We start from the raw sequence: 13683 nt of genomic DNA on the forward strand, positions 1-13683 counted from the left end.
AGTTTAATAATTTTTTACTTGTATCATTAGGCCTGCCAACTTTGGCGATGCTATCTTGTCTCCTTCTTAGTGTTGTATCTTTAATAGACAGCAGTGTATTACTACTACGTTACAGAGATAAGATAAAGGAATAACTCACTATGAAACAAACTCCAGATTTTAGCAAAAATAACAGGGTAAACAACCATTTCTTTCAAATAATCAGCTTAATTATTTGCTTTTACAAAGGTGAATACTAGATCACTGAATCTCAGTATCTTCATTTAATTGCTTTCGTGAACTTTAGACAAATATTTCATATCAACAGAACTTTAAAAAAAGAAAAATCTACTCAAAGGTTTTTTACGTCCTGCGTGGGATATATCAGTCGTATACAGATACATTAAATGTAGATTAAACCCTACAGAATTGCTCAAATCGCACAATTAGAGAAAATTTTCAATGACCTAGCGCTTCCTCATACCTAAATGGAAAATTGTGCCACTAAACTGAGCAGCATTCATAACCGTTTGGTCCAGTTTTGAAATAAGGGAAGGTTACCATATGTTCTGATTTTGTGTTGTAACTTTTTCTTAAAATGCAAAATATATAATACTTTTCAAATATTAGTATTCAGCTAGACTAACACACAGAATTTGAAGATATTTTGAATAACGACGAGTATTGTAGAGAAAGGATTTAATAGTCAGCATTGATACAACGATAGGAGAGTGCAGATAGTAGATACCGGAATCTTTCATTTACCGTCGCCAAACATGGTAGGAAAATTTAATATTGAGACAAGGAAATTGTGTGAGAGTGATTCCTGAACAAATATTGAAACTACAGCAATAACATGTTAATTTTTCTGTAACTGACCTTATGACATTCACGAGTTTTAATCCCAGTGAAGGTAAGCTGTTTTATACCGTTACCTAGGTTCGAATCCTATTAATTTCTGTTTAGGAAACAGGAGTTAACAAAGGATAGGTTATTCTCAGCGGTGGTTCGGAAATACCAACAAGGTTGGCTATATAGCCGCTTGAGTAAATGGTTCGGATCACAAAGTTCGGGTCAGAAAATTTAACCAGTAAACGCTAAAGATAAATTTTAATTATACCGCTAGTTCTTATACAGCTAAATAATATAAATATTGTTGAGTTGTATGAAGACTCATTTAAATATGTTGGAAATAGCAAGCCAGTTAAATATTTTCATACCTTAAAATCTAAATTTATATTGTTATATTTAATTATATGGTTTTGAAAGGATACATAACACTTGTATTTTATACTTCAAATTTCTTCTGCGTCTAACTTATGAATATTTTCATTCCAAATATCATCGGTTACAAATTAGATTCATAAGTTTACATTTATAATATGATATTCAATTTTAAAATAATAGTGATTGAATACTAATTAAATATATACTTCGTTGAAATGAATTAATAAATTCATTTGTATAAATTAATTTTTATAAATGCTAAAGTGATATACATTAGTTTTGACCTTAACATTGCAAGTACTATTATATTTAAAATAGCTTCAATGTAGGCCTATATATTTATATGGTATTACAAGATAACTTGACCTTATCGGTAATTATTATTACGATCCGGAGATTCACTATATCATTTGGTATTTATTAAACACAAATGTCCAGTACATGATTCCTTTGACTCAAAAGAAAACATATAAAATGATAACGTTCTGTTGTATTCGATTTGTGTCTTGATTTTGTATTAAATCTGCTATTGTACATGAAATCAGTTTGAAAAGCGATATTTTAATACCACAATTTTGAAATATTTGATGGCATATCATTATTTAATTTCCATTGTTAATTTAAAAGTATTTAAATTTAGAAATTCAAACTTAAGTTGATATTTATTTAACGATATGGATAGGTGTATGTTTATAATTATTTGTAAATATACTCTTTCATTTAATGTGTCTAATATTAAATGTAATATTAACTGTACTCTTTTGGTGATTCCTGACACCTTTCTCAGTAGTTCAGATAATCAAATGGCAATCTATCTCATTTCCTAAGATTTCCTCTTTCACTATTTTTTGATATACACAATAAATAAAAGAGTAAGTTTCCAAATTATTGTGATTACATTACTTACGTATTGAAGATAGGCTTACTACATATTGATAAGTATAAAGCAGGACAAATGAATTCACAAAACAGGACAGTTTTAAGAAACTATCAAAATCAGAATTATCCAGCAAAATTTCCATTTTCTACTATAACTATGCACTACAGTATTGTGTACAACTGAAACAATTCAGTTCTTACTACTGACGCTATCTTGCTTATTACGCTACTCAACTCTCTACTGACACAATCACTGTAGTCAGTTTCAGTTTAAAAATCACAGCTGAGTACAAATGAAAACATCCGAAACGATGTTGAAGCATAAGATTATATGAATACTATTTGTAGATAGAATAGACATTTTACACATTTTCAAAAATAGGTACGGACGTGAGGACTAGTCTTATAAATACGAACTTGTCCTGCTAAATATGGCCGTCTGGTAACCCTAATTGAAAGTTCATTTATACGATTTAAGAGAAATTGTTGTTGTTACATAAAATTGTAATATTCAGAATTTATAAGGTTTTAATACTTATTCGTCCCAATACAATATTAAAAATATAGAGTAATTCAATGTAACAGTTCCGAAGGATGTTAGTACATATTTGTTTCTTCCCAATACTGTTTACACTGTAAAAATTTAAATGATTTTGATTCAATTTCGTTTTCTACATTGTATTAAAGATTTTTCAATGTTTCATTTCGTATTCTACTTAGGCAAATTCTTTATTTTTATCATCCATGAGCTGCTGCCTTACAACATAACTGCATTGATGTTGTAGGATGTGGAAGCAAGTTGTTCACGACAAGTATTTTGATAGTACCATATCTGAATTCGACTGGTGCAAATGAATAAAATCTCTGTAAAGAAAGCATAGTTATGATGCGGGCTCCGGATTTGAAACCGAGAACAACAATAATTACAAGAGACAAAGGGTAAACATTCAGCGACGCCCACCTTGATATGCATCTAAAATTATTAAATTTGATACAGATACATCAGCATCCAATAAACCAAAACCTGCGTATTTTGAATGTTATAACGTTATTTCTAATTATATATTTAAATATTTTGTATGTTTTAATCATAGTATACTTGTTACATAACATGTGTCTTATTTTCAGTGCCATCGGTTGATTACGATTTTACTGTCGAAAATGTTACTGATAGATCATTTAACATAAGGTGGCAGGTAAGACCTGAATACTAGTGATAATTAATATTATGTATGCAATCCAAAATATTCACAGTTGTTATATTTATACTATATTCAGGGCACAAAATTTCCGGTCGCCAGGTCGCCATTGGCGACTAGAAATTTAGAGCTGGCGACCAGTGTTTAGTATGAAGAGTTTGTTCCTAAACTCACAGGGGTGCGCAGTTTCTGTTTCGTACGACAATTATTGTCATTGAGTGGGATTTACAGTGAAAACTTCATTATGAGATTCCCAAATTTGCTTCAATTGTCACATTTTGTGCAGTTTTACCTGTGAATACTGCTTCATGTGAAAGAAGGTTCAGCACTCTCAATAGAGTTAAGACTGCCTACAAGAATTCACTGAAGACTGACACACTGGATGATTTACTGACAATTTCCATCAATGGCCCTTTACTTAAGGACTTTGATCCGAAAACTGCAATCGAAAACTGGTACTTGAGTGCAGAGAGAGAGCGTTACACAAAGGTGAAGTCTTAAGGTAGTTTTCTTTTAACATGTATATGAATTGTCCAATTTAAAACTGATTATCTGAATCTAATTGTGTGGTTTCGAAATTTTATGCCCTGACGTAATCTATTTCTTTGTCAAATCAAAAGCCATGATCTGGGGGATCTCTTATAATTTGTACGTGAGAGATACTGACTATCATCATTTTTTGATTGGCGAGTGCGTCTGACTTTGAAATTTTGCGCCCTGCTATATTCATATTGCTATATTAAGTGTTTCGTTCGCTTCATGGATAATAATACATTCACGTTACAGACGTGTAATTACAGTACGTTGTTAGCCACACTGTCAACTCTATTAAGAGCACGCTAACAAAATTTACTAACTGTGTGTTTGAAGTTGTTTGGGAAAATGATAGAGTTTTAACTTCAAGAAGAGTTTGATATTCTTGAAAATACTCTAGTTTGGCAAGGTTCTTACAAGTAGCACAATTCAAGATATGTATGAGAAATAATATAAAACACGATTCATTGTGAATACAATCATATCTATTTGTGCGAAAGTACCGTAGTTATAATCGGCTAAATTTCAGAAAAAACAACACGGACATTATCTCAATTTAGCATATCGCGCTTAGCATGCCAGTGAGTAATAAAAATCTCGGCATCCGAGCATACTGTAAGACGTTAACTCATGAATTAAATTACTAAAACAAAACAAAACCAGTTGCTTATTACAGTAGTTGCCCTCTAAGATCACAAAAATTATTTTCACTCATGGTCTGTTATCTATCTATCTAACTATATTTATATTACAGTCACAACAAATTTCTATGTATTTAGTTTCTTCTGCATTTATTTCTAAATCCATATTCATGCAGGCGTTTAACAAAACTTCTGCATTTCTTTCCATTGTCCTCATATCGTCTATTAGATTGATATCAGTAACACAAGCCATAACCTGGTGAATATCATCTAACTCTAAGACTTGGCTATCTTTAATTTTCCTTATAGCGTATTCCAGGAAAAAAATGAATAATAATGATAACACATCTCTTTGTTTAAGGCTCTTTTCATGGGCAAGTATTTCCCTATTCGACTTTACTTTGGGTTTAATTTAAACTATCTTAATTATCCAAACTAGTTTTCTTGATGTACCAAATTCAGCAAGAATGTTGTATAGTGTTTCCTTCCTAACCTTTCTTAGTGCTTAGTCGTATGCCTTTCTCAAGCCAATAAATAATTTATGTATCAAAGTGTTATATTCTTATTTCTTTTCGAGTATTTGACGAGTAGTAAATATCTGGTCGATAAAAATAGATAGTTTTCACATAAATTCGCACTGATTCTTTCCATTAATTTCATCCGCGTATGGGTGGAATCTTACTAACAGAATGTTTAGAATAATAATAGAGGACGTTGAGACGAAGAGATGCTTCGACAATTATTACAATAATTTTGTCACTTTTCTTGTAAATTGAAGCAATGATTGATTCTTTCCATTTTTATGAGATTTCCTCCTTATTCCATATCAAGGAAACGAATTTATGTATCTCGTATCATATTTTTCTGCTCAAGCTAAAGTTAACTTAAAGGAATTTTCGTGAACATCTAGAACTTTGCGTCTCTTTGATCTCCACAGCAATTTTTATTTCTGTTCGGTCTGGCTCTGGAATATTCGATTCTGCTGTATTCATTTTATTATTTTTTGATAATATTATTTTTTGATTGCTTGTTTAGCAAATTGTCAAAATATCTTTCATCTACCAAAATATTATCCGTAGCTATAGAAATTAGTCCGTTCGCTTTTTAAATATATATGCGCGAGGTTGATAGAGCCTTTCTTAAATTTGTTGATGCCTTTATACGTGTTCCGAATGATTTTGCTTTTACTGTTACGGTCAAATTCAATTACAATTCAACTAAGGTAAATTTGTCCGGAACGTAGAGACTCAACTTTGAGCAATTCGTTCAAAGTCTTTTGGTTAGACGAAGAAGATGGGGGAGTACATTTATTTTCAGTGGATTTACGTGTTTTGTAATAAAGAATTAGTAATAAGATTTACATTTTCAACTATGTATCTGATTCGAGTTAATACATATTTATCATGATTTTACTTTCATATATAATATATGCAAATATGTGAGGAGTGTATTTCCAAAACATGCTAGTAAACTCCGTTTGGTAGAATTCTCCAGAAAGAGCAAAAAACTTATCTTTTTACATTGAAACACTATCGCAAGTGATATTTCAAACAGAATTACAACAGAAAATAGTGTTTTTTGACAAAAAAAAAAAAATATATAAAATTTGACGTAATTTCCATAGTATATTCTTCAATATTCTATTCAAAATCGGACATTTTTGGATTTAGCATGTTTTGGAAATACACTCCTCATTGTTCCAATGTAACTCAAGAAAGAGAGAAAGGCAAACTCTTAAGAAAACTTGTACTAACGGTGCCATCAACAGATTCGGATCTAAATAAGTTATGATTTCCTGGGAAGTTCTTCTAATAATATTGTATTCCATTAAACATACAAAAGACATCACTTTATAATATTAAAAGTATTAGAATGCGTTATGATATTGGTAATTATATATTATACATAAATGTAAAGTTAAAATATACACGCACATTTCTTTTCTTTCTTTATTTTATTACCTTTGTGCTGCTAGTTTCTTCGTTTTTCTTGCAAGCCATGTCCAGCTGATCCTAGAGATTGTGTAATACGTCACTATGAGGTTTATATAAAAGAAGATTGGAAATGGAAACTACATAGTACAGAAACAAATACCGAAGCTCATTTCGTTGACAAAATCCCGTACACACAGTACAAAGTAAAAGTGAAAGTCGTTACGATTGAAGGACAGAGCGATACCTCGGATCTAGTCACAGTTATTACTGAGCCAGGTGGTAAGTAGACTATTCTGCGAAATATTTTGGTTTGAAGATTAGAAAGGATATCAAAGGTCACATCAAAGCTTAGAATATATTTTATCTGTTAAGATTTCTTCAACCTTACAATAAGTTACCTAATAATTTCTTATAGTTTTTATGGTGGCTTTTCTTCCTGTTGCGATTCCCATAAGATACTCTATGGGTAAATGGCATATTAGAACTGAACATCAAAATATACCTTACTTAATATTTCACTATTCAGTAGTCCCTAGATATGCATTTATTTAATATTTTCACAAGTTTTAACAACTTATTTTGCTGGTACCAATATCATCATCATCATCATCATAGGTATTCTGCTTTATTGGCAGGTCACTTGCCGCAGCTGAGAAGCTTCCATGCTCCACGGTCCTCCGCTAACCTTTTCGTCTTCGCGTATGATCTTTCGGTTTTAATATCATCCATTAATTGTAGTCTCCTTCGCCTCCTCCCTCTCTTTCCCGCCACCATACCCTCTAGGACGTCCCTCATGATACAATCTCTTCTTAGGCAATGTCCCAACCAGTTTCTCTTCCTCTTCCTAATAATATCTAAAAGTGTTCTTTTCTCACCCACCATTTCTAACACTCTCTCATTCGTTTTCCGCTCTACCCAACTAATTCTTTCCATTCTTCTCCACATGAAGTGCCAATATACAAGATCGGAATTTAATCAGTATTCTGTACGTATTGCAAACTTTAAAAACTGGCTGTAATGATTGTGGATTTTAACTTCGGTTCCTACTTCCATTAATATATTTAAATATTTTCAATCATATAATTATTGCTGTCCAACGTAATATACGTGATCTTAAATTTTTTAGATATTTATAACACAAGTATTCGTACACTAGTTTATATTTATAAAAGAAGCGTATATTATAGTAAGAGAATACAACAACAACAATAAAATCGATTCATGGTAGTTTCTGATGCGCTCAATTAATTCAACATAATCATCGATGTCTCAGAAAATAATGTGGAAATTTTAGATGTCCAAATTGTCCTAAAATATATTACCAAATGTGTTGGCAGATCTCCCATTGACTGGCGATATGACTATATTGCTTATTTGTAGTCGACTGAGTATCTTTCCTGAGACCCTTTCGGACTGACAAGTAAAGGGTCCAAATGGGTGAATCGACTTGTGAAATGAGACATAGTGAACCTGATACAGGATGTGAAAATATGTGTATGTGCAAAGTTATAGCAGCTGAGCACTATAAGAAACGGAGGAGGAGGGGGTCAAAGTTGATGGGAGGAAGGTTATGCTATGACATTGAAATACATCAAATAAACTTTGAATCGTAAAAACAGTGAAAGGTAGACAATGAAAACGATAGTAGTTTCACATATTGGTAAAAGAAGAATGGGCAGAGAAGATCAAGAACCTCCACCGCCATCTTGAAATCCGTCATTTTGAAATATGTGATATTTTTTGAAATGAAAAGGTAGTCATGTGATATATCAATTAGGGTCAATTATGAATTTTAGTGATCATTATTATCTCCATTTATTTGGAAGATTTAAGATAATCTTTGTAGTTATTTACGAAAATCTAGGAGACTGATACTTGTATGTTGGAAGTTTGGATTATCACGAAACCGTTAAACATATCTACAAGCCAAGAAAACTAACAGTGAAATTAGATATCCCAGTACTATATTATTACATTATTATTTATAACATTACTTCCAATTTGCTTCATATAGTGCCGAAGAAAACGGTTCCGGTTTGGAAGAACTGCTTCCGCTTGTGTGTCTGTGTGTTTTTTTTTTTCGCTTTTAGTCGAAAACAATGTGGAGTTTATGTAGCTACCTTTTGTTAAATGACATACTTACTAATATAGAACATAATACAATACAATCTTATAGATTGCAATGCAGTTATTACGTACTGTACGTAAACTACTGTATTTTCACCCAACTATATTTTTCACTAACGTGCTTTATTTTTCACTCAACTTTCTTTGTCCACCTTCGTAAGCAATAGCAATTTGGAATGAGTGTTGCATGTGATATCTAAATGAAAAGTGGATTACTGCAGTCGAATACAACAATGAAGTTGTAGCGGAAAATAAGTTATCGGGTGAGGAGGCTTTCTCGAGTGTCTATTGTGTCGCATTATGTTTGATCGGTTTGTTTCAAATATGAAGCCTTCGATTATTGTGACAATGTTGGCACAGGACACTACTATTGTGTGCTCCGATGATGGATCATCATTGCAAGTTCCGAACTCGTGAACCAACATTGTCACAATAATCGACGTTTTGAGAACATGCTGGCCCTAATTGATATATCACATGACTACCTTTCCATTTCAAAAATATCACATATTTCAAAATGGCGGATTTCAAGATGGCGGTAGAGGTTCGTGATCTACTCTGCTCATTCTTCTTTTGACAATATGTGAAACTACCACCGTTTGCATTGTCTATCTTTCACCATTTTTACAATTCAACAGTTTATTTGATGTATTTCAATAACATAGCATAGCTCTTCTCCCACCAACTTTGACCCCTTCCCCCTCCGTTTCTTATGGCACTCAGCCGCTATAACTATGCACATACACATATTTTCACATCCTCTATCAGATGCACTATGTCTCATCCCGCAACTTCATTCATCCATTTGGATCTTTTACTTGTGAGTATCTACCCGAAAATTATTTTTATTGATAGAAAAACTGATTAGTTTTGACAGTTCATCTTTTATGTGAAAAGCTGCGATGTATGAGTCTCCAGGTTTGTGCTCGAGAGCATTTTTGACCACAGACTGACTCGTTTCCATTCAAACAAAGTCGTTGTTTACCTAAGATATTCTATCGCACCTCCATGTATCATACTCGTTGTGACGGTCACCATTATAGATCATTGCACGACATCGCAGTTTTCACTGCATCACCCTTCGTTTCAGTTGCACCAGGGGTATCAAAAATCAGTAAAATTCCAAAAATCCTCCAAAAATTTCGAGAAACCATCTTTTTATTGAGAACGTTACATCATGATTTCTTATGGACATCTCTGTGGGTGATAACTCGATTTTTTCACAGTCATTAGGTAGATCCATGCTTCATTCATTGTCAAAAATATTTCAATGATTTGTACTTCGAATACTTCCATTTCTTCACTGCATGGATCACATAAATGATTGAAACGCATAGGTAGTATGGTTATCACATAACTGTAAGCACCAGTGGCGGCGGTTGGACGTTAAAAGTGAGGGGGCAAGACATGATCTGAATATTTGATATCAATGTTAGTTTTCCTGGTTGCTTGTAACACTTTGTTTGACGAAAAGTTGTATAACTATTAGGATACTGTCCTTTTCAGTTATACCGTATATTTTGTTTCATATTTTATTAAGTAAATTGACAAGAGCAATGCACGTAGATACTAGTCCTTTGTACTCTTAAACAGCGAAGGTGTAAGAAGAGATTTGATTCTTTGCTCATGAATATCTGTCTGGAAAATTGTGTGATCAGATTAGGGCCTATTTAATAACAAATTTGCAAAACAAATAAACAAAAAGGATAATATTAATCAAAGAATCATAGTAATGAATAATGAGGCTTGTTTTGCAAAAGTTATATTGAAACTGGAAATTAATGAACAACTTATATTTTTAATTCCACGAATGCTATTATATGTGTTATTACTCTTAGAATAACAGTGAATACTATAAGCATATACTACGACATTTAAAGAAATACTTTTGCAGCTTCCCGAAACATGTTCACTGCCATTAAGTACAGTTTTCACTTTCTTGGAATATATCAAAACTCAGCAATACTTAGAGTCACTCTACATTTCAGATATACAAAATAATCCTAAAACCTAGAATTATGCTGAATTCACTAAATTTAATTGTATATACAAAACTGTATATGCACACCCCTGAACTTGTATATTACACTGCAAAATTAATATTCCTTACTGAGCTCCTTCGTGGCTAAGCGGTTAGCGTACGCGCCTTAGACGTGGGAGACCCGGGCTCGATTCCCGGGGGAGCTCACATGGTTCGGACTCCACGTTGATCATTAAGTACACATCTCATATAACTTCGCTGCTGAACAGGATGTTAAACTAAAAAAATCAAATCAAAATATTATTATTAGAAAGAAGAAAATACATTTTAGGAACTGTCGATTTTTGTACAATTAAAGAATAACTTGTGAAGGACTTCTTTTCTTGCGAAATGTTATCTCAATTAATTTCAGAGCGGCTGACTAACATATCGATCAATTGCAAGAAGAAATGAAAGTACGCTCGAATTGTGGCGCTCCAATAGGTTAATTTTTGGTCCATTTTTAGTGGCAGTTTAAACGCAATTCCTGTAGCTTTCTTAATTCCACGGGAAGACAACCAATACGTACTCATAGAACGACAAATATTTTATGGCACCATTTTTATTCTATGAACCAATAATACCTACAAAACTTTATATTTCCAAATGAAACTATATACATTAATGGGTAATTTCAAAAAAAAGTGGGGGAGGCAACTGCCCTTTTTTGCCCCCCGAATCACCGCCCATGTTAAGCACCAAATAAATTTCTCCCGCAGTATAAAAATATCTGGTTGAAGTTTTAAGTTTCTAGCTAAAGTGCGACACTGAAAATGTATTCTAAATCGCGTACAATTGTTATTTTCGTATGTTGTTCGTAGTAAAGTGTTTAATACAAGTCTTTTATGGGTAGTCTCGGAATCGGTTTTTGCTGAAGAGAGGAATGCCTCCTATACAAATCCTTAGCCTATACTGGTTCAAATCCCAATCCCACATTAAGCACTAAGTCCTGTGTCATATAGGCCCGATGCTGAAACGGTGCATTAGGCTCCCATCAGAAAAAAAAATGCGTCGATTTCATGTCTCTGGCTGACTACAAATTTCCATCCATACGATAGAAGCTAGAATAGAGGACTTATTTCAACAATCGACATTTCACAACTGTACAACATACTTAGGGTACAACAGAAAGCATTTAGGTAAACGTGTCTCTTTTAGGTTAGCTAACTAAATTAACTAAGCTTTTTTCTTGTGGGGTTTGAGACTGTATCAACGTCACAAATCAAATCTAGGTACCCACATACTTAAAAGTGTTTAAAGGTTTTCAACTATATAATTCTAGGGCAAAATACTGTACGTACACAATTCGAATATTTCCTTTCTTTTCAGTCGCAGGTCCAGTCACGAACTTAAGAATTGTAGATAGTTTACCACAAGATTTTGAAGTTGCTTGGGACCCACCTTCACACACGAGAGGCATTATAAAATATTATCACGTATCCTATAAGGTAAATTTTCTTGCATTTATGTAATAGTTAACTATAGTTTTTATTTGAATTAACCGATAACAGAAAACAACAATAAAATATGCTTAACATGATTCTACTTAGCAAATAATTTTACTTTCTGTAGTTTTGATTTTTTTAAATGATAATATTTTTTTTATTTATCTGTAACGTAAATCGTTGTCTTAAACTTTTATAACGAGGGTTTACCATTGCTTTCTCTGATTTACAGGTAATAAACTTCGTGTATTATAAGTACCTAACTGATGTTTGTTATTTGTAATGTGTTTACAAGTACTTTCAATTAATTTTTTCTTTGCTTTTTATTTGTTTCCAGTGCATCAAACTGTTATCTTGCATGAATCAAAGTTGTGAGTTTTCACACGGTGAAATCAATGTCACATCTACTTCAGTTACTTTAAATGATGTAAGACCTTTAGGATGGTATGAAATAAACGTAGCGGCCTTTACAGGAGTCATAGGGATGTATTCCAGTATATTGCAATTGGTAGAAAATGATGGTAAGGATAACGAACTATATGAATCTAAATGCTTTGGGTTTTGAAGGACGAATAGATTCAACTTCTTACGCCATGATGTTACCTACAGTACCTCAACTGTAATGATAATTTTAGCTTAATGGTCAACATGTGATGTCAATTACTATGTACACTGAACTTACAAATACAGTAGTCTCTCCAAAACTCGGCACTCGATAACCCGGCAGTCCGAATAACTGCCACATCCTGGCAGGGCGAGAAAAACCCGCGCGCAAACCCGTAAAGACTCTATGCCTTCATAAAGTACTTACTTTTCCTTTGTTTAAGGGTAGTTTGGCAGTTTATTCTCTGTTGTATTCTCAAGCAACCAATATATACAAGTACAGTACTGTATTTTCCGAGCAAACACTCGTACATATTCTTTTTTTAACTCTATTTCCAATAACCCGACATTTTTACAAACTCGGCCACCCATCGGTCCACGTTCACCTCTGGTGCATGGGGTCTCGGGTTCGATCCCAGCTCGCGCCAAGTGAACTTTGTGGTGAACAAACACCGTGTGCCTAGTTTTTTCTCGGGGTTTCCCGTTTCGTCCCATTTTCTTCATTCCACTATTTCATTCATTTCTCATTATCATCATCTCCTTTAGCCTAGCCGGCATAATCGTGAGATGTAAAACTTAAAAAGATAAAAAGAAGACCTTCGGTCCACATTAGGCTTAGTTTTCGAGACTCTACTGTAATTTTTTTGCCAGTCTATCTACAGAGAATCTTACACCATTTTATTCTATTTGATTTAGAACTATACAAAGATTGTAAGTGTAGTCACTTAAAAAGTTTTGAAAAGAGTTTCGTTTTAGCAAATAAATATGTTGAAATTAGAAACTATAGCCATATAGAGTAGATAAAAGTATTAGAGTTTTGTTGTGTCAAAGTACAATAATTTAAAGCTAGTAAATTCGTTCCAAGATGAGTTCAAAATAATAATTTCTGTCTGTGTTGTGCTGCCATTGAAACTATAATAGGTCCTAACCTAATACTATTAGATATTGCCATAACCTAAGTGTCGCTATTTATTAAAGTTAGTTAAAATCTGTGAAAACAGTATCTCAATTTCACTATAACTTATTATAATATGTGAACATCTCGGAATCTCTGCATGTCAGAGATATGAAATTTAGTATTCGAACTTCACATTG

The 13683-nt window shown here is 33.0% G+C and overlaps 1 protein-coding gene across 1 annotated transcript in view; it reads left to right on the forward strand.

Moving 5' to 3' along the window:
* LOC145673193 (uncharacterized) overlaps positions 1 to 13683 on the forward strand; it is a 222838-nt gene that overhangs the window by 175900 nt on the left and 33255 nt on the right. The window contains exons 16-19 of the mRNA XM_081742661.1: positions 3214 to 3281; positions 6456 to 6672; positions 11870 to 11988; positions 12323 to 12506. Coding sequence (XP_081598787.1) covers positions 3214 to 3281; positions 6456 to 6672; positions 11870 to 11988; positions 12323 to 12506 — 588 coding nt within the window. The remainder of the gene's footprint in view (positions 1 to 3213; positions 3282 to 6455; positions 6673 to 11869; positions 11989 to 12322; positions 12507 to 13683) is intronic.

This window comes from Thermobia domestica, chromosome 16, assembly GCF_964235325.1.
Source record: "Thermobia domestica chromosome 16, izTheDome1.hap1.1, whole genome shotgun sequence".
Lineage (NCBI taxonomy): Eukaryota > Metazoa > Arthropoda > Insecta > Zygentoma > Lepismatidae > Thermobia > Thermobia domestica.